Source organism: Colius striatus, chromosome 17, assembly GCF_028858725.1.
Source record: "Colius striatus isolate bColStr4 chromosome 17, bColStr4.1.hap1, whole genome shotgun sequence".
Lineage (NCBI taxonomy): Eukaryota > Metazoa > Chordata > Aves > Coliiformes > Coliidae > Colius > Colius striatus.
This window is the reverse complement of record NC_084775.1, coordinates 15687218-15710517: the sequence shown is the minus strand read 5'-3', so window position 1 is coordinate 15710517 and position 23300 is coordinate 15687218. Positions and strand designations below refer to the sequence as shown.

Genomic DNA, 23300 nt, shown 5'->3' with positions numbered 1-23300 from the left:
GGAAAAGTGGCCACAGAAGAGCATCTCCCAAAAGCAAAGACCACCCAGGGACTTTGGGCTGCTTTCCTCTTCATAAGCATATAAAAAAAACAGCCCACCAAGACCTGACTGGAGACTGTCAGTGGACTGGGGGGGCTCTGCAGCCAGTCCCAGCACCACCCAGAAAGCCTGCAGGCACCAAGGGGGCTGTCTGTGCTGCCCAGCTGCTCGTCTTGTCATAGAGGAAGAGATGGGCACCTCCAGAGGGAAAGTCAGGGCAGCCACTGAAGTCAGGGGCTCTGACTTGCCTTCTGAGGAGCTCTCCCCTAACAGGGGCTGCAGAGGGACAATAGGGAGACCAGGCTCCTCACACGAGCAGCTAGAGTAAGGCAGGTAAGAAAACCTCAAGTCTAGAGTTCCCAGAGGATGGGATTTTCAGTGTTCAGAGAGAGTTACAGAGGCTGGATTTTGAAAGGAAAACCCGATGCTGAATTTGGAGCTCTTGTGAAAATCCACCCAGAGACGAAACTCTCGTGTGCTCAGACACTGTAGTAGCAAACAACACAAACATCCCAGGGAGAGAACTACTAAAGGGGATGCTTTGTATCAAGGGACAAGATCAAAGGAAGAGGAACTTCTGTGATCAAAGTCCCTGTCTGTAACTGGCAGACCCTTGTGGCATCAGTGAGAAGCGAGTGGTGGCACATCCCTGCAGCGCCCGGGGCTCGGGGCCTTTTCTCCCCCACGGGGCAATGGCTCACCAAGGATACGGCTTCATTCCCTCCCAGCAAAGGCTGAGCCCAAGGAGGGGCTGTCAGCCCTGACCCCCAGAGCCCCCACTCCCAGGGGGTGCAGCAGGGCAGCCACAGCCTGGGCCCCGCGTGCAGGGTCCTCAGCCATCAAACACAACCGCACGATCTTTGGCTGTGAAGACCTGAGCCAGGGCCCCTGCACCTAACACTGAACACAGCACTTGAAGAGCTAAGGGTACTTCCAGTTAGGCAGCAGCATGTGTCCAACTACCTTGTTTCCACAGGTGTGGCACTTGGAGCAAAGGGAGCTGGGGAGGAAGCGTTGCAGGGGGGTCCCGGCTCGTCGTCTGCCCGCCTCAGCCTCCCCACAGCCTTCATTTGTTCTCAATCAGAGTCTGCACCTTATAGACCAGGTCCCGAGCCAGCTTCAGGATCTGCTTGGTGTTGTGCCGCTCAGCCATTTCTGGAACACAGACAGAAGGAACCCACACGGAGGTGAGACGTGAGCAGCCCCAGCCTCACAGCTCTGCTTCCCAGCTGAGCCCCACGGAGGAGCTGAGGCTGCAAACTCCTGCTCGAGTCCCCAGGCACCAGCCCCGGCTGAGCCACGGCTCAGCAGCTCATCTCGGGAGCACAACCTACACCCACAGCTCCCTTCAAGCCCGACACAGTGGGCTGCTGCCAAGGATGGCACTGTGGCAGATCCCACCAGAGCCTGGCTGTCGGGGCCAAGGGCTCTCTTTACCATCACGTTCCAAGTGTCAGCGTCCCACAACCACACACGTCCCACCTTAGCCCAGACACGGCTGTCTGTAGCCACACAGACAACTGCTGCCTACGCCTGAGCTGCTGCCACAAGCAGCCCAGCAGCACACAGCTGTACCGTTGAAGAACTTGATGATGTCTGTAAAATCCATGTTGTTCTCCAAGATGATGTCCCGGTACATTTCCACCAACGCCAGGGCGATGAAGAGCACGTAGTGTGCAGAGGACACGTGTGCAGCCGCCCAGATGGTCTCCCAGACAGCGAACACGTCGTCATACACCAGCTCTGTGAGCAGAGGAAGGCTGGCAGTCACTACCCCAGCCGTGGGCATGTGGTCATCCTGACTCACAGAGCTCACGGCAGCACTGGGCAGCCACGCCAGGTGGCTCCTTCCCACCACAACCCGCTCCACTTGGAAGCAGTAAGTTGTCTGTAGAGACAAATATTCTGGCCTGCAGCTGGTGGCACAGGCTTCAGGACACCACTGAGGCCGAGGCTCACCAGCAGCTCTGGAACAACAGGTTCTGTATCTAGACCAAAACACCAGCCACAAATCTACCAGGGAAAAGCAACACAGGAACGTGTGGCAAATAAAAGTGAAGTTCAGAGAGCTGAAGCTGCAGAGTGTGTTGGAAGCACATGGCAGCCCTTGCCTTCCCTCCCCATTTGCTGGCCTCAACTGCCTCCCTCACAGAACACACCTCTCTTGAAGTCCAGGAGAAACCATCGGTAACAGAAGTAGAAGTGAGTGTAATCACCATTCTGGTGCATCAGCTCGAAGAGCTCTGAGTCCAGAATCTGCCAAGAAAAGCAACAGGAACTCCTCAGGGCACACCAGAGGCACCAGCCATTCCTCTGCCTGCCTGCCTGCCTTCCCACTGCTCTCTCACCCCATCACACACAGTCTTCCACACAGCTCCTCCCTCCTTTGCAATCCTGGCACATGTTACTCCTGGGCTGCCCTCTGCTCCCTCCTGCTTCCCACCACTGAAAGCTCCTCTAAGCCCCTCTGAGACTCTTGTCCAAAGAGCAGCTTTCCCCTCTGCCCTGAGAGCTGCCAACCCTGCACCAGGACCCCCCTACCTGGATCAGGGATCTCATGTTGGCAAAGTGGGTGTCCATGGCTCCTCCGTGGGGGAAGTTCTGATTCATCCTCTTCATAAGCTCAGTGAAACAGCTGAAAGCCAGAGCCTCTGTGCAGGGAAGAGAGACAGTCACTGCTGTCTGCATGGACACTGCTGCATCTGCACCCACACCCCACTCCACACACACAGTGCCAGGACATGCCACAGGGACCGGCCTGGGAAGGCAGCTCGTCCTGCAAAAAGTACAGCTGAGCCCAGGCTGGGCTGCTGGGACAGCACCAAGGACAAGCAGGACCCTGCCACACCTCCCACTGCAAAGGGCCCTCCCCAGCCCAGCAGATCCCCCCACGCATTCCCACCAAGATGAGGACGGTGGGGCAGAGCCCCCCACTCACCATCATCCAGGATGACCAGGAGAGGAGCCAGGAGGTCACACATCCCCTGCACGTAGCCGATCTCGATGTGCTGCCAGATGTAGCTGTGAGAGAGAGCAGGGAAGGTGGCCCATGAGCCCTTCCTGTGCCACACACGAGTGCCACAGTCTGCCACCTTTGCTTGCCACCGCTCCTGGGACGCTGGCATTTCCTGCTGCCACCAGCACACGGCAGCAGGCAGGGCAGGGCAGTGCAGGGCCATTCATTCTGCTACACCTATGCCATTCCTCTGGGGTCAGCCTGCAATGGATTAAGTTCCTGTGGCCACGTGAGCCACGGCACAGCCCCAGATCAGCCCCCAGCAGTGCCATAGCCATGGCCAGAGCTGTGCCATGGCACCACATGGAAATCAGTGTAGGGAAAAGCAAAATGCAGAAGCACAGCAAAGTGAGGTGGTTGGTCAGAGGGCAGAGACTGATAAGACTTTGCTAATTTATCTCTTATTCTCCCCTCTTCCCCCCTGATTCAGCCCCTTGGCTCTGTCTGTGTGACACTGCCTGCTCTGCCTCCCTGGACCCAGTGTCTCAGCCCTGCAGAGATATCTTCCCATATTTGGTAGCAAGTCAAAATGTGTTGAGAAAGGGCTCGGATCCGCTGCTGGCACAAGGGAACAATCTCTTCCACCCTGCCCGATAGCGTTCCAGAGCCTGCTGTACCGTGGGTCTCCTCACAGCAGAGACCAACTCTGGCTGTCAGATAACGTGACAGCTCTAATGAAGCTGCAGCTTCTCCTCGTATTTGCAAGATGAGTAATAATATTTCAGCCTTCACTGCCCCTGAAGCAGCTGCAGCTGCTGAGACGGAGCTGGTTTGAGCCGGTGACTGTCACACAGCAACCTCTTAGTCACAGGGACTAAGCAAAAGGCCTGAAGTGCTGTCTCCTGGGCTCTGGGGCAGGCACCAACCACTCAGTTGCTTCAGGCACTTCCTCATTAGAGCTACAGTTCTGTGGGCTGATCCTCATTAAAACATTTTACACACGTATTCCCTGGGCAGCCCCAGGGAGCCTTCTGCTTGGGCCAGCTGCCTGGGCATCAGCAGCTACAGGGCAGAGCAGCCCAAGGCCTCGTGGCCAGACTCCTCAGCCTGGGACCCGGGAGGTCCTCGGACCTGCAGCCTCAGTGCTGGGATGACGAGGGGATGTGGGAGAGGAAGTCAAGGAGGTGAAGCCCAAGGTGAATCCAGGGAAACCAGCCACGTGTGCCAGGAGCCTGTCCCGTGCAGGGAGGGCTGGCAGCACGCCGAGCCCACAGCTCCCACCTGCACATGATGTTGCGCAGCTTCTCCAGGTTGGCCGGGGTGAAGTACCAGTAGTTGCGGTCACAGCGCTGCACGTCCTTCTCGATGCGGTGCAGGTTCACCGTGTACATGTCCAGCAGCGCCGGCTGCAGCAGCAGCAGCAGCAAAGTGCGTTGGTTTTCAAATGGAAACCAGAAAGAAAGTTGTGAGGAGAACAGAGAGACAGGGCAGAGTGTGGGTGGAAGGTGGAGAGCCCCTGTGCACCCAAGTGTAGGGTGAGCACGGGGCTGCGGGGGGGACGCCCAGGAAGGACCCACCCAGGGAGCGAATGCGGACTTACAGAGTAGGTGACGCCCGCCGAGCAGACAGCGGCCGTGTCACTGTTGGGCAGATGGGCTACAGCCAGAGCATCCAGCTGTGGGTACAAGCTCTCCATCTCTGGCTCCTCAGACAGGTTATCTTCACTCTCCACCAAGCTTTGCTTTTCAGCTTCGCTGTCTGCCCAGCTCTCCACCACCGGCAGCGCCACGGCATCGCGCTCACACAGGCCGCCTGCCGAGCTCTCACCCACAGCGACAAAGTCCCCGCTTCCACCCCTGGGAAATTCCCCTTCCAGGCTGTCTTGGCCCTGCAGCTTCTCCTCCTGCCGGGAACCATCCAGGTCCTGTGGGCCTGGCACATCGGCGCTGCCGGCCTTCCCCTGAGAGCTGGCTGAGGACTTGTTGGTTTCCAGGGCACTGTCCTCGTTGCTGAAGCTGCGCTCTGAGAAGCCCGACGTGATGGAGAAGTTCTGGGAAGAGGGGTGGCCAGAATCAGGGGAACACGTGCCATTGGGAACTGTCCCGTTGGGGATCTTGCTTTGTTTGCCATCTTCCAGCTGAGCATCACCTTCAGCCTGTTCCACCTCATCGACAGACTCAAACACCTGCAAAGCACGAGCAGGGAGCCACGGGGGAGTGAGCAAAGCCCCTGCATTCAGCAGGCTGTTGCAGCACGGGCATTACATCCCCAAGGGCTGCGTTCAGCAGGTAAACAGCATCCAGCAGTTCTTGGGGATGTAATGCCCAGCCCCTGTCCCCAGTGGCGGGGAGGGAGGAGGGGTCTGCTCTACATGTGCAGGGCTCATACAAGCAACCAGTGGAAGGAAGCTCAGAGTGCTGTGCCTGGCTGTGGCTCCACAGCCTCGTTACAGAGAGAGACAACTTCAGCCTGAGCATCTACCTCTGTCCCACTTTAACCAGACTCTTGGAGGAATTTCTGGGCACAGCCTTTAGGTTCCCCTGCCTGGATTTGGCAGGTCAGTGCTACAACAGACAGCCCACAGTCCCTGCTCTGAAGCACTCTGCTTTGCTCAGTGTGATATATTGGGCAGAATGTCATTTCACCAGGTTGGTTACACAGGTGGCTACTCACACCCAGCCAAGGGCTCTCAAGTGTGAAGGCCACGTGGGGGCTGGTCCTTCAGCCTGGGCAGAGCAGGCTGCTGACCCGAATGCTGCCACGCCACGTGCAGCTCTGACCTTGGCGGTTCCAGGGGCAGTTTGTGACACATTTACCTCCTCAGCTACTGAAATCATTCTGGTTATGGAGCAGCCAGCAGCCCAAGGCCAGGCAGAGATGTTGGTGGCCGGTGCCTGGCCGAGCAGTGGGGCACAAAGCTGCTGCTCACCTGTGTGCTGGAGCTGGAGTCGCTCTGCAGCCGCGCGTGATTCTGCCGGCCAGAGCTGCAGCTCTGCGAGGACTGCAAGAGAGAGGGAAAGGGCCGGTGAGCAGGCACATACTGTGGTGTCTGGAGCAGGGGGAGGTTCAAGCCATGCTGTCAGAGGTGGGCACAGCTGCATGTAAGGAACAAGCAGAAAATGCATCCAATACATTCTCATATTTCCCTCATGAAAGACCTTCACATGGCCTCAGCTCTGCCGTGAGGATCCGTCACCCAGCACAGCACTGCCTCAGCCCACCACTGGCATGGACTGCTGGACAGCATGACAAGATAAACCAAAGTCCCAGGCCAAGCAAGCTTTGTTCAAACACTGTGTGTTTGGGTCTGAGAGGAACTGCTTTCTTCTGGCCTTGGCAGAGGTCACACTGTCTCCCTGGAGTGCAAATTTCTACAGATCTCTGTCCTAATTTGGCAGCAACGCAGCTCACCCATCTCAGTTTACATAAATGATGAAGTCACAGGCTATAAAACAATCCCTCCAAGCACATTAATGGTTTTTTCCTTTCCTTGGGGACAAATATTGATGTTTTAAGCCAGACTCAAGCCCCTCTGAAAGCCAACAGCACCCTTTTCTGGCATCCAGCTGAAGCACAGAACCGACGGGCTGTGCAGTGACTAGTTCAGGGCTCTGCCTTGTGGATTCCCCCTGAGCCATCAGCCTTCACCTCAGATGGAGTGTGCCCTGGGCTCTGAGCTGCCTGTGCCAGGAGCATTGCACTGCACACACTGGGACCTACACAGCACTGCAATGACATCACGGCCAAACAATAGGGGTTTGAGAAAACAGGACTTGCAGCAGGGCAGCAGGAGATGTCCCCACCCTGGTAATGTGGGTGTTTGCTGGGCAGGGCTCTGATGGAGAGGGGAAGGGCAGCAGTTTTCCTCCATTACCATGGCAGCATTTTATAACAGGATGAGATGGGAAAATAGCGAACCTCGGCATGTAGCAACTTTGCCAGCTCCCTTCTCTACCAGAACAGGCAGCCTTGGACACACAGGAAGAGCAGAGGAGCTGCTGTGGGGATGGGGATGATGTGCACCAGGAGTGCAAACAGATTGCCTCTTGCTGTTCATTTCAGAACGTTTCACAGGACTGGTGAGTGTCTGGATTCAGACACGTGGCTCCACAAAGGAGTCCCAGGCTTGTGGCTGACCCACTGCCCATGGCCAGGACCCCCTGCCCTCTCCCTGCTGCCCCTGGCTTTCAGGCCCTGCGTGCCCAGCAACCCCGATGGAGTCCCCATGCAGAGCTGTTAGTGCTGCTGCAAGAACCAAAGCCAAGCCGTTACAGTGCTGCAGAAGATGCCTACTGCTCTTGCTAAACACTCTGGAAGAGCAGACAAAAGCACAGGTAAGAAGGCTCCGCTCCTAACTCACTGGATTACCGTGAGCCACGAGGCACAGAGGCAGGCAGGGGTCAGGACGGAGGGTGAGAGCAGGAACTGTGCCTCCATCCCTCCTGGCAGCACAGGCCAACACACCCCCACATGCTCACCTCGTTGCTGACAGTCGAGTCCCTGTGCATCATCCTCTGGATGTGGGAGTCCAGGCTGGCGCCCGAGGAGCACTTGGCCAGCGCCGCCGCGTGCGACTCCTTCTCGCGCTGCCGGACGATGGCCTCGCAGCCCAGCCACTCCGCCATGGTCTGCTCGTAGCACGCACGCGTGTGCTCGTCAGCCTGCAGCGTTCACACACAGCGTCTCCGAGGGCATGTCCCTGGAACAGCCCAGAAACCAGCACCTCCTGCCCCCATGCAGCCTTGAGCTGCGTGTTTGCTTTAACCGTGGCCAGACGGGATGTAAAGGCACCAGCCCAGGGCCCACGAAGCCTCACACGAGCTAGGATGGGAAAGTGACCATCCACCTCCTTCCTGCCTTCCAGAGGTGTGCAGGACACTGGACATCACAGCCAGCAGCTGCACAGGGAAGCATCGAGCTTGGTCCTGTCAGTCCTTACCTACCTGAGCCTCTACCACCCCCTACCTACAGGGGGGACAACAGCCAGGGGCTCACAGGGTGACTCTGGCACGCAGCCACTGCAAGCACTGGAAGGAACATCTAGGGCACACCAGTGCAACCCTCACCTGCTGAGCTGGCAGCACACCCATACCCACCTCTTTCCTTTCTGCCTCTGTCATCCCAAACTGATAATGGCCCAGGAGGAAGGGCCAGACAGCCTTCCTGATCTCGGGCTGGATCCCACCGTAGTAGATCAGCCGCAGCAGCTCCCGGTCCTCGTAACTCTGTGGGAAGAGCTCCAAGTCAGCACACACGCAGCCAGGACAGGCCCAAAGCCACTAAAGGTCACTGCTGAGTCCCAGCAGCAGGTCACAACTGCAGCACTGGGCATGGCTCTCCAGCTAGCCTGCCACAACAGCACTCAGGTCACAGGCACTGCTGCAGGTAGGCTCAGCACAAGCGTGCTAAGGAGAGCAGCCCTCATTCCCCAGCTACCACACGCTAAGCACTAGGAGCCCTGGGCTCTGTGCAGCTGGGGCAGGCTCTCTGGCTTCTCTTCTCAGGGAACTTCTCCATTTGCTTTACCTTACCCGAGGTAAAGCTGAGGTGCCAGTGCCCCGGCCAGCCCAAGCCCACCCCGAGGAGCAGAGCCCAGAGCTCGGCCCTACCGTGCTGTCCTGCAGGTATCTCTGCCAGATGTCCAGGGTGAGCCCCGTGCTGGCACTGCAGGGCACGTCAGGAGACACGATGCTGTGGTGAACCAGCGCAGACAGGTGGGTTCTCACCGTGGAGAGGTGTCTGCAATAGGCCAGCCCTGCGCCAGGCAGGAGCAAACAGTCAGCCAGGGAACACAGGGAGCCGCGAGGATGAAGCGCCCAAGAAAGCTCTGATGAATCTGGTCCCTGAGAGAGACCCTCTGGAGCCACAACCAGCCTAAGCAGCAAAGCAGGGAGCCTACTGGGACAGATCAGGATCTCATTGTCGGGTACCAGCACTACTGCTGCTCACTTGGCTGAGGTCCCATGATCAGAGGATGAGGGTTCAGAGGTTTGCTCCCAGTCCTGAGCGTGGGCCCTGTGTGCAACAGACTGGTCCCACTCCCCCTGGCCACTGCCCTGCTGCCTCAGCATCACTCCTAGCCCAGAACCTCATCCCCTGCCCCTCACACATCTCAAGGATGTGACAAATACTCACAGCCATAGAAGGCCCGGGAGAGGATTTGGTACTTCATGTTGTCACACAGGAGCTTCAGCGGAGCTCTGCCAATAACAACACACGGGGTGTGAGGGGAGGAAATGCTCCCATGCAAGCCCCCAGCCTCTGCTTTGACCTGACTGTTCCAGCTTTGCCTTCAGAGGTGCACCATTGGACCTCTGCTCAATTCTTGCTGCCAGGACATGGCCACAGAGCAGCTGTGTCATCCCAGATTAAGGGAGAAGCCCCACATCAGCCTGGGCATGTCCCACTGGCCCCTGGACAACCCAGTGTGAGGCTGGAGGCATCACCTGCACCAGAGTTGCTCTAGTTCAGCCATCCAGCTGGGCTCTCCCCTGTAACCCTTGTCTGGTTGTGCCTGTTTGCCTCAGCAGAGCCTCCATACCTCTCGTGGCTGCAGCCGTTGGACGCTCCTCCATCAGAGGAGCCGCTCTGAGAGCAGGAGGAGCAGGAGGACTTGCGGGTGCTGGGCTGCCACATGGGAGGCAGGCCAGCGCCTGTGGTGTCCATCAGGTCCTGGGGCACTGCAAGAAGGCAGAGAGAGGAGTATCAGCTGGAGTCTGGCACTGCCCCGAGCTCAGGGGAGCCCTGGGACCAGAGCAGAGGAGAGTTTTGGTTAACAAATGCAACATCCCACACTCTTCCCAAGGAGACTTCACCAACCAGAGAGGACCCACACCAGGCAATCACAGCACCAGCACTGGTGAGCTCAGGAGAAAGGAAAGGAGCATTGATGAGAGAGAGAGAAACGACCTGCTAAGCTACTACAGTGCCCTCAGCAAGCTAATCTTAAACTGCTGAGTGGTGACCAAGGTAGAAAGCAAACATCCAACCCAGAGAGCCTCCAGAGAAGGGGCTGCAACAGACTGTCACACAGATGAGAAAAGCCATGACTGAAATCAACCATTGCCCCAGGAAGAGTTGATCACTGGAGAGAAGCCTGAAACCAACCATTGCCCCAGGAAGCTGATCACTGGAGGGGAGAAGCCCCCATCTCTCCAACAGCAGGATCCCATCCAAGATTCAGAGGAAGTCAGGAGCATCCAGATCATAAGACAAAGACTTTGACAAAGAGGTGGAGAGACACAGCTGGAGCAAGTAGCTCTTCATGTTGTCACTTGCTAAATCCCTGCTTAAACTCAGAAGTGCTGCTGCAATGGCCTCAGACCCCGTACAGGTACCAGCCAGGCACAGAGAGCCACACAGTCCCCACTGGCCTGGAACAGCCCTTCCCTTCGGCCTTGGGCCCCTGAGGAAGAGGCTGCCACGATGAAGGTGAACTGTGGGATGCAGAAAAAGATTAATGAAGAGCAATCCTATTTGAGCCTCCTTGGGAATGAAATTGTGGTGGGAATTCCAGCTCCCAGTCACCTTCCAGTGACTCCCTGCTTGTGGCATTGAACAGCTGACACCAGCAAGAAAAACCCTGACTTGTTCCTAATTCCCTCACACTGAGCAGGTGCTGATGGGTCAGTGATGCTCAGCAGTGACAGGGGCCACCTCTGCAGGAACTGCCAAGTGACAACACAGGGAAGCAGGGGCACAGACACAACCCGCAGCCGCCGGACACTGACGCGTTACACGGGGAGCTCGGCGCCCGACGGGGAGGCTCAGAAAGCATTTAGGGATCACCAGCATCTTGCTTGGAGCTGGAGTCCTTGCCATCTTCCCTCTCACAGCAGCCATGGAGATCACAGAGGCAAGGAATGGATGAAAACTACCGTTAATGGTAACTACAGAGAGAGGTAAATGGCACAAATAAAGGGGGAGAAAGGGGGATTCTGTAGAGAAGAACCGATGCAGTCCCACCCCTCCCTGCGAAGGGCCACAGGAACTGCACAGACTTTGATGGTGCCAGCTGAGGAGGCTGCAGCAATTCATTTCACAGAGAATTTGGCCCCCAGCATGGAATTTTAAGGGACAGATCAAAAGGAAGCTATAGGAAGGAGCATTTCCATCTGCTGATTCAGCCTCAATCCGATTTTCATCTGAATCACCAAATTGTGTTAGCCAGCTCAGGGCAGGAGAACCAAGTGTCATCTGAGCTGGCATTATGGAGGAGTCACAGGAGATGTGATTTCCCCCCTCCAGCCTCAAAAAGACAGGAACGAGTTTTTGATCAGATTTCATGGCTATTTATGAGCACTCCAGAGCCTTGCACTGCACTCTTGGTTTCCCTCGACAAACTCATCTACAATGCTCCAAAAACTGAAAACATTGCTCCTAGTATCCCATAGAAGAGTGGGGACAAATGCACAGTCACTTCCCCAAGCACACTGCAAAGATCATCCCCAACCAGACAATAAAAGAGCTTTCTGGTCTGGTGAACCCAGCAGCACCCTCTCCTTTGCCCTGTGTCAGGGAGCAAAGACTCGTGGGTCAAGCCTGGCAGGACCCAGGGAAGGGTGCTGTAGCCTCTCTGCACTGCAGAGGCAAGGCTAAAGGAACACAGCTGGGTTTAATCCAGCACTTGCTGAGCTGACCTGGTGACAGCAAGAGAAGATTCATCCCTGGAGGCTTCTGGTGATGAAAAGTGACCCCCAAGGAACATGACCAAAGGGAACTCTACTATGGAAACTCTGTGCAAGAGGGTTTGTTCCCAGCCATTAAGGCAGGGGTGGCCTGTTGTGCAGAGGCAGAAATGAAGGACTCAGCAGCAAGTGAAAGGTTAAAACACAAAACCAGAAGCCCAGCCACAGATGATGTTCACTAACAGGCAGCACCATTAAAAGCAAAGGCCACTCCTCTGGAGCCGTGTGGCACGTGCCAGGGCCACACACACACCCCGTGGGGACCCCCCTGAAACACCCTCTGCCAACACACTCACCAAACTCAGACTGTGTCCCTGGGTAGATGATTCTGAAAACATAGTCTGTGGCTTCGTCCTCTTCCTTGTCGGAGGCAGACTCGGAGGAGCCCTGAGGGCTTCGCTTCCTCAGCTTGGGAAACACCTTCCCCTGGGTGAACAAAACCCGCTCTGCACAGCAGCCCTGTGCCCAGCCACACGGCCCAGCGTGGCCACTGCTTGCCAAAGCCCTGCCCTGTCAGCTCAGGGCAGCTTTGCACGTTCCCTGAGCTGGATCAGCAATCAACCCAGGCTGGATCTCTGACCCCGTGTGTTCAATGCAGCGTGGCCAGGCCCATGAGCTGCCTCAGGGCAGCACACCCACCCCAGCTCCCCTCTGACTGCCCAGCCACCAGGCTGCCACCTTGCAAGCCCACCTCCCTTACTTTTGGGAGGGGGGTTGTTTAAAAAGCAGCAGCCACTAAGATCAGGCAGAGGGTCCTTCCCCTCAGCTCTGCCCTGAGACACCAGGACCCACAGTGGCACGGGCTGCGGGACAAGCCCTGTTTTGGGGAGCTTACCTTTCCCCGCTGCGACCAGAGGGGTGGATCCAGCTGCCCATGGGGCAGGAGGCCGTTCTCCAGGCAGGACAGGAACTGCAGCAAGTGCCCTCCCCTGGGGAAGCGCAGTGGGGGCCGCTGAATCCCATCCTGGCTCACCAAGACAACTGTCCCACCGCTGTCTACTATTGGCAACAGCGACAGCAGAGAGAAAACACGGATGAGGGAAACAGGACCCATCGGCAGGCAGAGGGCAGGCAAGGAGGCTCAGCGATTGTCTTCCTAGTATGCAATAGAAGGATTGTATTTTTCCTTGTCTGTGTTCTTCTCTAAGCCCATGGCAAGGCTGGGGCCCTGGAGAAGGCTTTCTGGGGAGCTCACACCCTGGAAGACTCCGGGGCCCTGCTCTGCAGACAGCGCTCCCCAGACAGGCACCACGGCCACGAGCTGGTTTAAAGCTATTCCTAGAAGCACTTACACAGCAGTGACCACTCAGAGCTCTGGACATCTGCCCTGGAGCTGAATACAGCACACCCATAAGGGCACCCCCAAAGTTGGGGAGGTAAGAGCCTCCAGCAGCCCCCACTCTGGCCTTACCTTGCTGGTGACAGTGCAAATAGACGATCTCCTCCAGGCGAATGGTCATGGCATAGTCCCAGAACACACTGGAGCAGAGAAAGAGAGGAAGTGGTGAGCTTCAGGGATGAAAGAGGCTCTGCTCATGTTCCCATCAGCCCCAGATCCTGCCTCCAGCCATCCTGGCACCAGAAAGGACGAGGTCCCAGCAGCAGTGTGACCGCTGTGAGGCCAGCCTGAGTACCTGACAACATCCCTCCTGAACCAGTAACTGTCCCTGCTGCTTTGAGGCAAGTCCAGTGCCACCTGCCCCAGGCTGCTTCTCTACCCTGGCATCACTCCCAGATGTGGACAATGTGCCCATGGATCCTGGCATATCAGGGAGGGATCTGGAGCCCTGCAAGCTGAGCACTCTCCTCTGGGCACCCTGGAAAGGCCTCCTCGTCCTGCTGCAGTGCTGGGAGAACCCCAGCACTGTGGTGTGACAGCCAGCTTCTTGGCAGGAAAGCAGACTTCCAGATTCTGAGCAGCACTATCTGCAGCTCATGAGGAGTTAAGGACGGGAAGGAGTGTGGAGGAGCCACCCTTTGTGGATTCATACTCACTCTGTCATCTGACTCCTCGCTTCCTTGGCCACGTCTTGACACTGGGAAGTTTTAGAGCTTAGGCTGGTGCCCAAGTCAAGAGCTCAGAAAAGGAGCATAGAGATGAAAACAGTGTTTTAGGGGGAAGATACCAGGTGTAACAGAATGGCCCAGGGGCCAAGAAGACAGGGGAGATGAAAAGAACACAGGTAAACAAACCCCAGAAAACTACAATTGATAATAAACAAAACTAAGAACAAGTTTTGCTGAAGAAGACCTTTACCCTTGGTCAAAGAATCAGTGTCCTAAACACTCCAGCTTTCCTGGAGCACCTGCTGGTGGCAAGGGGGGGTTGTTTGCTTTGTTTCATTTCTCAGGCAAAAGGGGACCTGGCATGAGGATAAAAGGACTGCAGCTACCAAGAGAAAGTCCAGCAGCCCAAGAGGCAATCCCAGGCACAAGGGCATGGCAGTACACCCTGCCAAGCAAACTAAGCAGACCTCAGGCCCCTGAAGGAACAAGCTCCAGTGGCTCTGTTAAATCCAAGGGACTGTGAGCACCTGCACACAGCACCTGCTGCAGCCTGCACTGAAACAGCACTGCAGAACAGCACATGCTCTGCTGCTGAGGGGGGATTATCTGGGACCCACTCATGTCCCCTCTCTGCAGACACTCTTCTCCTGTTTCTGAGCTCCTCTGTTCCTCAGATGAGAATAACCCTGGTGAACCTGAAAGCACTGTGCAGTGTGCAGAGAGAGCACCCTCCTGAGGAAACCCCTGAGGGCAATGACCACCACCTTGAGGCTTTCAGAACAAGCACTCCCCAGTTCCCTTGCTGAACACTTCCCAGCACAGACAGGCGATAGCAGATCTCACCCCACCTCCTGCAGCCCTCTCCAGACCTCCTTTCCCTGTCTCTTCCCCTGTTACAGACCCAGGGGTGACTGTTTTGCTCTGTAGCCAGTGGGAACTCTCCCTGATGGCCTCAGACACCAGACCCACGCTCTGACCCGGGGAACTGCCTCCCCTCTGCCCCACGAGGGCACACTTGGAGCCAGTCACCTCTTCTCGTAGTCCAGATCCCCCACGGAGCCGTTCATCAGCTGGTTGGGAGTCCACTTCAGTGCCATGATGTCAGCAGTCTGGTGAAGGGACAGATACCCTGGGATGGCCTCCATGTCGTCTCGCTTGAGGAGAGAAACACAGGGAGGGAGGGAGCTGGTGAGCACAGGCTGGAAGGCGCCAGAAGCACCACCTCAGGCTACCCAAGGCTGAGTCCTGCCTTGGAGCACGGCCCTGCACAGGAACACAGCCCTGCACAGGAACACAGCCCTGCTGCCCCCAAGCACACTCCCCAACAGCAAGAAACCCACAGTGGCTCTGCCAAACAGCTCCATCTAAGCAGTTTGTGTTTCTTTGACTCCAATAAGCAAGGAGAGGCAGGAGGAGGGTGCTGTGGCCTCTGAGCCTGCTCACACTCAGACAGAAGCAGAGCTCCTTGAGAGGATCTGTGTCACCTGGCCATCAACACGCACACACCAGTCCCTTCCCAGATTAAAAGCAAGCCTGTGAGCAGCTTGGAACAGCACAAGCTGTGAGGGAGCAGAGCAGCGTTTGGCAGCCCAGGCCCCGGTGGCACTCACCGGCTGCACCAGCACGTTGTTCTTGCCGTAGAGGAGCGTGGCGCGCGAGTTCTGGTGCAGAGACTCCACGTAGTCCCTGGCGCACAGCGAGGGCCGGTCGTCCATGCTGCCACTCGAGTGCCTCTTCTGGATCTGGAAGAGAGCCACCTGCAGAAATCAGCTGAGCACACACACCTCTAGCTCTCAAAGAGCTTCTCTTGAAGCTCCTTCCTTCCTTACTTGTATAAAGACGCTACTCGAAATCTGTCCCTCTGTGTCCTCTAAGAGGATTCCTGGCTCTGGCCAAGCTTGATTCTGTCCTCAAAGCCCCAGGATCGTGCTTTGTTTGCACTAAGCAGCAGACCTCAGCTGCCTTTGCTTTCTGTGATGCTCCCAAAGGGCAGAGGCCCCCTGCTGCATGCCACACTGTGCAGCACACCTGCTGCCTCCACAGCCCGTGACCCCACCGCTTCTGGCTCCAAGGCTTCAAGTAACTGCATCTTTCTCCCTTCTCTCCTCAGAGGGCCTCGCAGCCCTTCTCAGACAGAGTGAGGCTGTGCCCAGGAGCCCTGCAGGAGGCCTGTCCCTCCCCACTCACGCAGAGCGCTGGGCGCTTGGTGGGCGAGTCCTGGCGACAGTGGGAGCTGTGGATCCGGTGCCTCTGAACCAGCTCGTCAGCCGAGGGGTCTGTCCAGAAGTGGTCAGCAGTCTTCATCTTGGTGTACTCCAGTGCACAGGGCCCCACTGTGCAGAGAAGAAAGCAGCAGTCAGAAGGAAGCCATCAGTAGTGTTCCAGTGGCTGGAAGCCGCAGACCCAGCGCCTCAGAGCAGGGGTGGCAGGAGGGCAGGCACCAGGCTCAGCACACGTTACTGCACTGCACAACAGCAGCAAAGAACTCAGAGGAGTCAGCCAGCCCTGGCACTGCTTCCCAGACCCTTGGTTCCTGCACATGACTATTACTGAAGCCTGTGCATGGAAAGGAAACCCCTGAGCTCAGCTTTGCAGCTCTCCACCTCTATGGACTGCACACCATGTGCTCTTCACAAGCTCTCCATCACAAACTCTCCATCACAGGCTCTCCATCACAGGCTCTCCACAGGGCTGCCTGTCCTAGGCTGGTAAGTTTTCTGGAGATTTGACTAGAAAACAACTGCATTTCACATCCCAGACCACAGAACTGAGAGCACAGGTTGGGAAAGTAAGTTACCAACAGAGGGTAAGAGGAAAGTGTTACCTAATAAAGACGCAAGAATTGGCCCATCCACAGGATCCATCAGGAGAGCTTCTTTCTCATAGTACTTACTAGAAGAAATAAGAGAACAGAATGCTGTAGCACTTCAACCCTGAGACTACAAGATGACAGTGGGCTTAAACCACTGTAATGCCCTTCTCTTTCTGTATCACTCCTTGATGGTGAGAGGGCAAGAAGCCCTTAATGAGCTGTTTCTGATAGCCATGAGATTCCAGGGGAACAGATGCCCTCCCTCATCAATCACCATCACCCAACAGAACACCCCCAGGGCTGGAGATGGCACCTCCCCAGAACAGGACACCTCGGTGTGCAGTTCCCAGAAAACAACCCAGACATCAGCAGAGTAAGTGTGGCCTGTGTCTGTTTTAGGGAGTAGATGGTGGCCACCAGCAGCAGGGTCCCGTGAAGGACACAGCACGATGCAACTGGCCTGTCCCATTCCCTGTCCCACTTGGACAAGCTCAGCCAGCAACACCACTGGAAGGGGCAGATGCTGCCAGGGAGTTGGGAGGGCAAATGTTTGGCCTGTGCCAGCACTCACCTGCTGTTCTCTACCAAGTAAAGCACGATTTTATCCAAGACCTTCTCAAAGAGGGCCGTGCGGATCCAGAGGTGCTTGATGGCTTGAGGGGACAGGTTGGGCACCTTTGGCACCTTGCGCACGTTCTCTGGGATGCCCTGGGCTTGATTTCGTCTTTAGACAGACAAAGTAAAAAGACAACAACATCAGTGGCCCATCACCCAGCACCACAGGAGCCCAGGGCACTCACAGCACCTCAGGAGGCAAGAGGCTGGGGTTTCAGTGGGGCTGGTGCCCAGGGAACTGTGTGGGGACAGGGCTCTGGGGACTGCTCCCTTCGTCTGTTCCACCCCCTGCTCCAGAAGACCCACATCTGCATCTGAAAACTGACTTCACTAAAGCAGTTTCCCACTGTAAAGGCACCCTAGAACAAGCCTCTCCCTCAGCAGACTCCTCCAGCTCACACATCTTCTCCACTGGTGCCCGAGGACAGCAGTTCACAAGCAAAGCAGCTTATCTTAGGACAGCATAAAGATTCCTGCCCTCAGGTAGCTGCTCCATCCATCTCCCTGGTTCCTGTCCAAGGATGAGTAAGCTCCTCTCAGGCAGCAGCTGAGTTACTGCAGGTTCAGGCCTTGCACATGGAGGCAGAGCAAACGTGGTTCCAGTTGGCTTAGTGCCCTGGTCCATCAACTGTGACAGTTGAGGAGCAAATGTGCTCAGCTGTCCCCGGAGCACGAGACAAGGGGCAGAGCAAGTAAGAGCTTGCCCATCCTCACTTCAACCACAGCTACGACTCATAGCCTCTGAGAAAAACCCCCACCTCAGTCAAGATACCAGAAGCCCGGGACAGGGCTCTGCAGCTCCTCCCGTAGAGCTCCAGGCAGACACCGTGACCCACGGCCCGACCCAAACCACATCCCCACACCAGTGACCTGGGGGTGACGCCTCTGCTGGTGCCTTACGCGTTCTCAATGAGCTGCTCCAGGTCTTGCACCTTCTTGCAAAGCTCCTCAGCCAGGGGAAAGCTCTTTCCCACCTTCATGAACAGAGCTGCTATCTTGTTGCTGCGCAGGAACCCCGCTGCCCTCCGCTTCAGGCCGTACAGCACACAGGCCTCCACAGCAGCTGCGACAGAGCAAAGCTGTTACTGAGGGCAGGAGAGCTCGGAGCTCACGTCCTGAAGCAGCTGCTGCTCTCCTGCTGCACCCAGCACCTTGCTCCACGGCACAGACGCTTCCCAGGAGGAAACCAGCGCCACGTGGTGCCCCCGCAGCCAGGAGACGAGGGAGCCCAGACGTGCCTGGGCCAACGCAGCCTCCCTGCCTGCAGCCACTTCTGCTGACCAGAGACAGGTACAAGCTTAGCTCTTCAACACAGAAGGAGATAAACCGAGGTGGGTGCAGTCTGTCGGGAGCTCAGCTCATCTGAACTAAGTGACTGGCTTGATGGGAGTGAACAGGAGCTGTGGGCATGCCAAGACGTCAGAGCTTCAAAGGAGGCAACAGAGCGGCTGGGGCAAGGCACAGGCTCTGTCAGCAGCTCAGTCTGGCTTCAGGCACCCTCCCAGCTCGGGGGTGCCTCGGTTGGCCCCTCACAGTCGGTGCTCAGCAGTTAAGGACCTGTGCAAGGCTTCCCCCGGCTCCCTGCGCTGGGCTGTGCCAACGGGCAGCGTCGGGCACTCACCAAAGCCCAGTGAGTGCCCAGGGAGCAGCAGCTGCCTGCCCTCCCCTGCCAGGCTCCGTGCCCAGGCCCGTGGGGAGCCCAGGAGCCAGCGATGACTCCACAGGAGGATGTGCACACGTACAGGCTCCGCAGGCAATCTGCTTGCCAGAGTCCCCTGGGAGCGCTGGCGATGGATGTGCAGTGTCAAACACGGGCTTATTAAACAGCCTGATCAAAGCACTGGAAAATTACATGCACCCACAGTTCTGCAGGCTGTTGATGTGGGTCTGAGGAGCTTTCTGGTGCACCAGCACCCCCCTTCCCCAGGAAGCTGGTGCCCTGAGCCTTCCCTGCCACAGCCCAGACGATGCTCAGTCCATAACCAACCGCCACCACTGCAAACAGACACTGAAGAGCTTCTCCCCATCCTTAAAGATATCCTCTACAGCAGAGACACTCAGTGCAGGGGCTCTGTGCAGCTACATCCAGGTGAAGTGGGAGGTTTGATTCTCGGTAAAAGCCTGAAGATACTCCTGAGAGCAGCCTGGCTTGGCACAACTGAAACCACTCGGGCTGCATATCCAGGCAGCCTCAGCACCGATGTGGACAACAAACCCCTCGGCTCAGGCAGGCCCCCAGCCCTGCCCAGGCTGTCCATCAGCCTCTCAGGGCAGCAGGAACGTGACAGATGCCAACTCGTGTTTGTCTGCTGCGAGCTGTTCCCTGGCAGGCAGAGCAGGGCCGTGGGGGCTGGGGCTCTTCGCTGCTCTCAGCAGAAGGGCTTTGTGCTACACTGGCTGCACACGGCAAGAGGAGAGCTCGATGAGGCAGCTCTCCCCAGAGAAAAGGGCAGCTCTGCTTAGCCAGAGCCAGCCTTGCAGCATGCTCTGCTTGTCAGGGGAGGAGGTTGTTTACAAGCTCACCCAGCTCAGAGAGCCAGGGCACGGAGGAAGGTGCACACACCATTCCAACGAGAGCTGCAGCAGGCAGACAGAGGGTGCAGCAGCAGCAGCAAGAAGGCAGAAGGAAGCAGGGAGCCCCTCGTGCCTGGATGCCTCAGCTCCGTGTGGCAGGAGCCTATAAATAATTGCAGGCTGCGAAGCCTCGTGCTGCACAGAGAGGCAGAGAATGAGTCACACCTTGAAGTCTGTTCTGCTCTTTCGATGCCGTTCGGCAGGCAGCACACAAAGGCACACAGGCCTCAAACAAGCACTTGCATGTCTTTTATGGGAGGGCCCAAGAGAAAAGGAAGAAGGCAGCCTGGCTCCCCAAAGCAGAAAAGCAGACCTCACAGCTCCCTTCTCTGCCTCTCTGTGGATGCTCCAGCCTCATCCAGTGGTGACAGTGCTGCACGAGCCTTCTCAGAGACACTCCTTCAAAAACCACTTGTCATCACTTCTGTCATTTTCTTCCCAGCCTCCAAATTAGCAAGTTGCCCTTCAGCTATTTGTAAACTGAGGAGTGCTGCTCCCCCTCCCCACAGCATCCCTGCAGCAGCAGGCACAGCTGCCTGTAGCTCAGCAAAGTCTCACATGGCAGGCACAGCAAGCACAGCAGCTCCCAACGGGCACAGGCTGCCATCCCCTCACCTGGAAGCTAGGGCTCATGCTGCCAGAGCAAAGAGGTCCCCTGGCAGCTCCAGTCCCAGGGCTGAGCCACAGGATGACAGGGGAGTTTCTTGCTTGGCCAAGAACCCTGAGAGGTCCACATCCCTGACTCAGACCCCTGGCAGCAGCTCTTCTGAAGGCCCTGGCCAGGCTGAAGTGATGGGCTGAGGGCAATGGGACAAGGTTCAACAAGGCCAGGGGCTGGGTCCTGCCCTTGGGCCACACCAAGGCTGGTGAGGCTGCAGCTCGAGTGCTGTGTTCAGTGTTGGGCCCCCCACTACAAGACACTGAGAGGCTGGAGCGTGGCCAGAGGAGTGTGGCAGGAGTCTGGCAGAGTGGTCTGTCACAAGGCTGACTGCACTGCAACCCTGCCAAGGGAAGGGGCTATTCACAGATCCAAAACCACAAGCACCTGGGAAACACACCTTTGTGTAAACCTGCTACCAAACCAAAAGACAGCAAGGGACTTGCTCCTCTTCCACAGTGGTTACTGGTGTCTCCCAAAACCAGCACCCACCTCAGACAGCTGCTGGTGAGGAGACAGAGGCAGATGGAGGGCAGCAGGCGCCTTCCAAAGCACGTTCTCGAGCTCTGGGTGAGTGGGTAAACACTTGATGCTGATGGGACTGTCAGAAATCACAGCCCACATGTCTGGTTAATGCCATCCCTTTGTCTCTTTGAAGCCCCTCATCTGAGTCCAGCCCCATCCCACCTGCCTCCCCAAAGGGCTGGGAAATGTTCTTACCCATGCAGCACCTAGCACAAAGGGCCTGTCCCATGCCCAGGCCCCCACACTACAACCCCCTCCCTCACCCAACAGCCTGAAGTGCTGTCAATGGACTAACTGGTTTCTGCCCAGGTTTGAAATCCACCCAACTCCCCCCAGCCCACCAGCCAGGTCTCCTCTCTCTTGCAAACCCACTTCTGGAAGCACTGGGCAGACTGGGCAGCTGAAGGAACTGCTTCACCTGGGCATTAACTGTGTCTGTGGCAGACACTTGTTCTCCACTTTGAATGGATGACATAGAAGAGACAAAAGAACAGAAGCAATCTAATTCTGCCGCCTGAGTGCAAAGTCTAACAATCAGCAGTGATGTTATGAAAGGCTGAAATTCTGAGATCTCCCTCAAACTCCATTTCAGAGGCTTGAGCAGCCTCCAGCCCGTGAGCTCCTGCACTCAGGCACACTGATGTCTCCTTGCCACACATTCCTGTTCCATAACAGCCAAGAAATATTTGGACTTGACAGACTTTCTGTTGAATCAGCTCTGAAGGGGATTAAAAATAAAGGATTATTTCTAGCCTGCCACCAGAGACTCACCACAGAAGGAGATGATGTGGCTGCTGTCCTCGTGCACGAACTTCCTTGTCACCGCCTCCTCCATGATCTGCTTCACCTGTTGAACAGAAAATGTTGAGTCTCAGCACAGAGCAGAGTGAGACCTGCAGTGGAGATGCTCTGCTGGAAGGAAACCTCCTCTGCTCTCTGGCTTTTCTAATCAGCTCTGCCACCTGAGGTCTCAAGGAGGGGCGATGCAGCTTTGCCTGCTGAGCATCACCAGCTACTCCACAAAGTCAGGTATTACAAACAAAAAAGGGTTGTTTTGGTTTTGAGAAACTCCAAAGTAGGAAAACTATGAGCAGAGAGTGAACTGCAGGAATCCTGCATCACTCAGGTAAAGGGCATCTCAATGAGGGTCACCCAACCTCGTTATTCAATGCTGCTACACTGGTGTTCCCTCATTTTAGGGGGATTTGCCAAATTTCCTGGGGCACAGCTGTCCCAGATGACTGCAACTATCCATCAGTGCCAAAGGCAGCGATCACCTGGCACCAAACGTGACCAGCAGTGCTCTTTGTGCAGCAGTGCTGCCCTCTGACTGCCACTGCTGCTGCCAGGTCACTGGCACCCACCCCAGTGCAACTCACCAAAAGGAAGCTGCCAGGCATGGGGCACATCAGGGACACGGCTGGGGGAAGGAAATAAATAGGAACCCACAGCAATTCTAACTTGTGCAGGCACATGATGGGAGGCCAGGCCAGCCAGGCAAGCTGGGTGCTCAGAGAAGCTCCCAGGACTGTCTGGCTGTCCAAAGAGCAGCCTGAGGAGTCAAGGACTACCAGAGCAAGAAACCCAAGCACCCCCAGCACTGCTTCTCTTCCACTAGCACCTGCCCCTGCCCACCTCTCCCCCTCCCTCTGAGGGCATCCCTGTTGTAGAACACAGACCCTGTTGGGCAGACACAGCAGGGTCACCCTGTAAAGCAGTGCTAACCAGCTCCCTGGGCTGCCTGTTACACATCCCCCCAGAGCACAGCAACTGCCACCTACAAACCTGAGTCACCATCACAGCAGAATACCTTTTAAGTGCCTTGGCTTCCTATTCCCAAGGATCAGCTTCTGGCAGAGGTTGCCAGCAGACTGTCCCCTCTTGCTGACGGTCTCCTGCTGCGAGCATGTCCCCATGTCCCATCTCCCACTGCTCCTGGCTGCTACCTTGCTGATGTGCTGAACTCACTTATTCTCTACACAGACAACATTGAAGGGAACACCAAAACACATGCTGCTGCCAAACAGTAACAGCTCTGGGCACCCCAAGCAACCTCACACACTCAACAGAAGTGACTTCTGCCACTGCCCACAGGATGGGGGAACACTGCTGGGGGTGCTCTGATTTCCAGGGTGGGATTCTGGATGAAATGCCCTTAAAGTGGAAAGTTGTGTGGGAATATGGCCCTGCCCTCAGAGCAGGGAACCCAGGGCAGCTCTGAGAGCTGTCTCAGTTCTCAAGCAACATCATCCACACGCCTCTGTAGGACACAGGAGCTGAACAGGAGAGATGTGGAGTGTTTTCACTCTTTTAGTTTGTTTTTCACTCTTTGGTTTCAGAATTTGCAGGGGAAGGAGTTCTCAGAGCAGAGGTGTGAGTGCAAGAGAGGCTCTGCTTAACGAGATCTTCTCTCTGCAGGCACAGGGA

General features: G+C 56.5%; 1 protein-coding gene across 1 annotated transcript; it reads right to left on the bottom strand.

The window, feature by feature from the left end:
• Positions 1-204: 204 nt before the first annotated feature.
• Positions 205-21714, bottom strand: SGSM1 (small G protein signaling modulator 1). The gene is made up of 25 exons (XM_062009838.1): positions 21645-21714; positions 18017-18179; positions 17073-17225; positions 16514-16581; positions 15877-16022; positions 15300-15431; positions 14719-14843; positions 13678-13740; positions 13094-13161; positions 12518-12681; positions 11979-12108; positions 10696-10884; positions 9537-9675; positions 9131-9195; positions 8605-8750; positions 8092-8220; positions 7474-7656; positions 5925-5996; positions 4596-5180; positions 4277-4401; positions 2978-3060; positions 2581-2690; positions 2199-2295; positions 1615-1782; positions 205-1194 (listed from the first exon to the last, which is right to left on the bottom strand). Exons 1-25 carry the CDS (start codon positions 21706-21708, stop codon positions 1106-1108), a joined length of 3456 nt encoding a protein of 1151 aa, XP_061865822.1. The 5' UTR covers positions 21709-21714; the 3' UTR covers positions 205-1105.
• Between the last annotated feature and the right edge of the window lie 1586 nt (positions 21715-23300).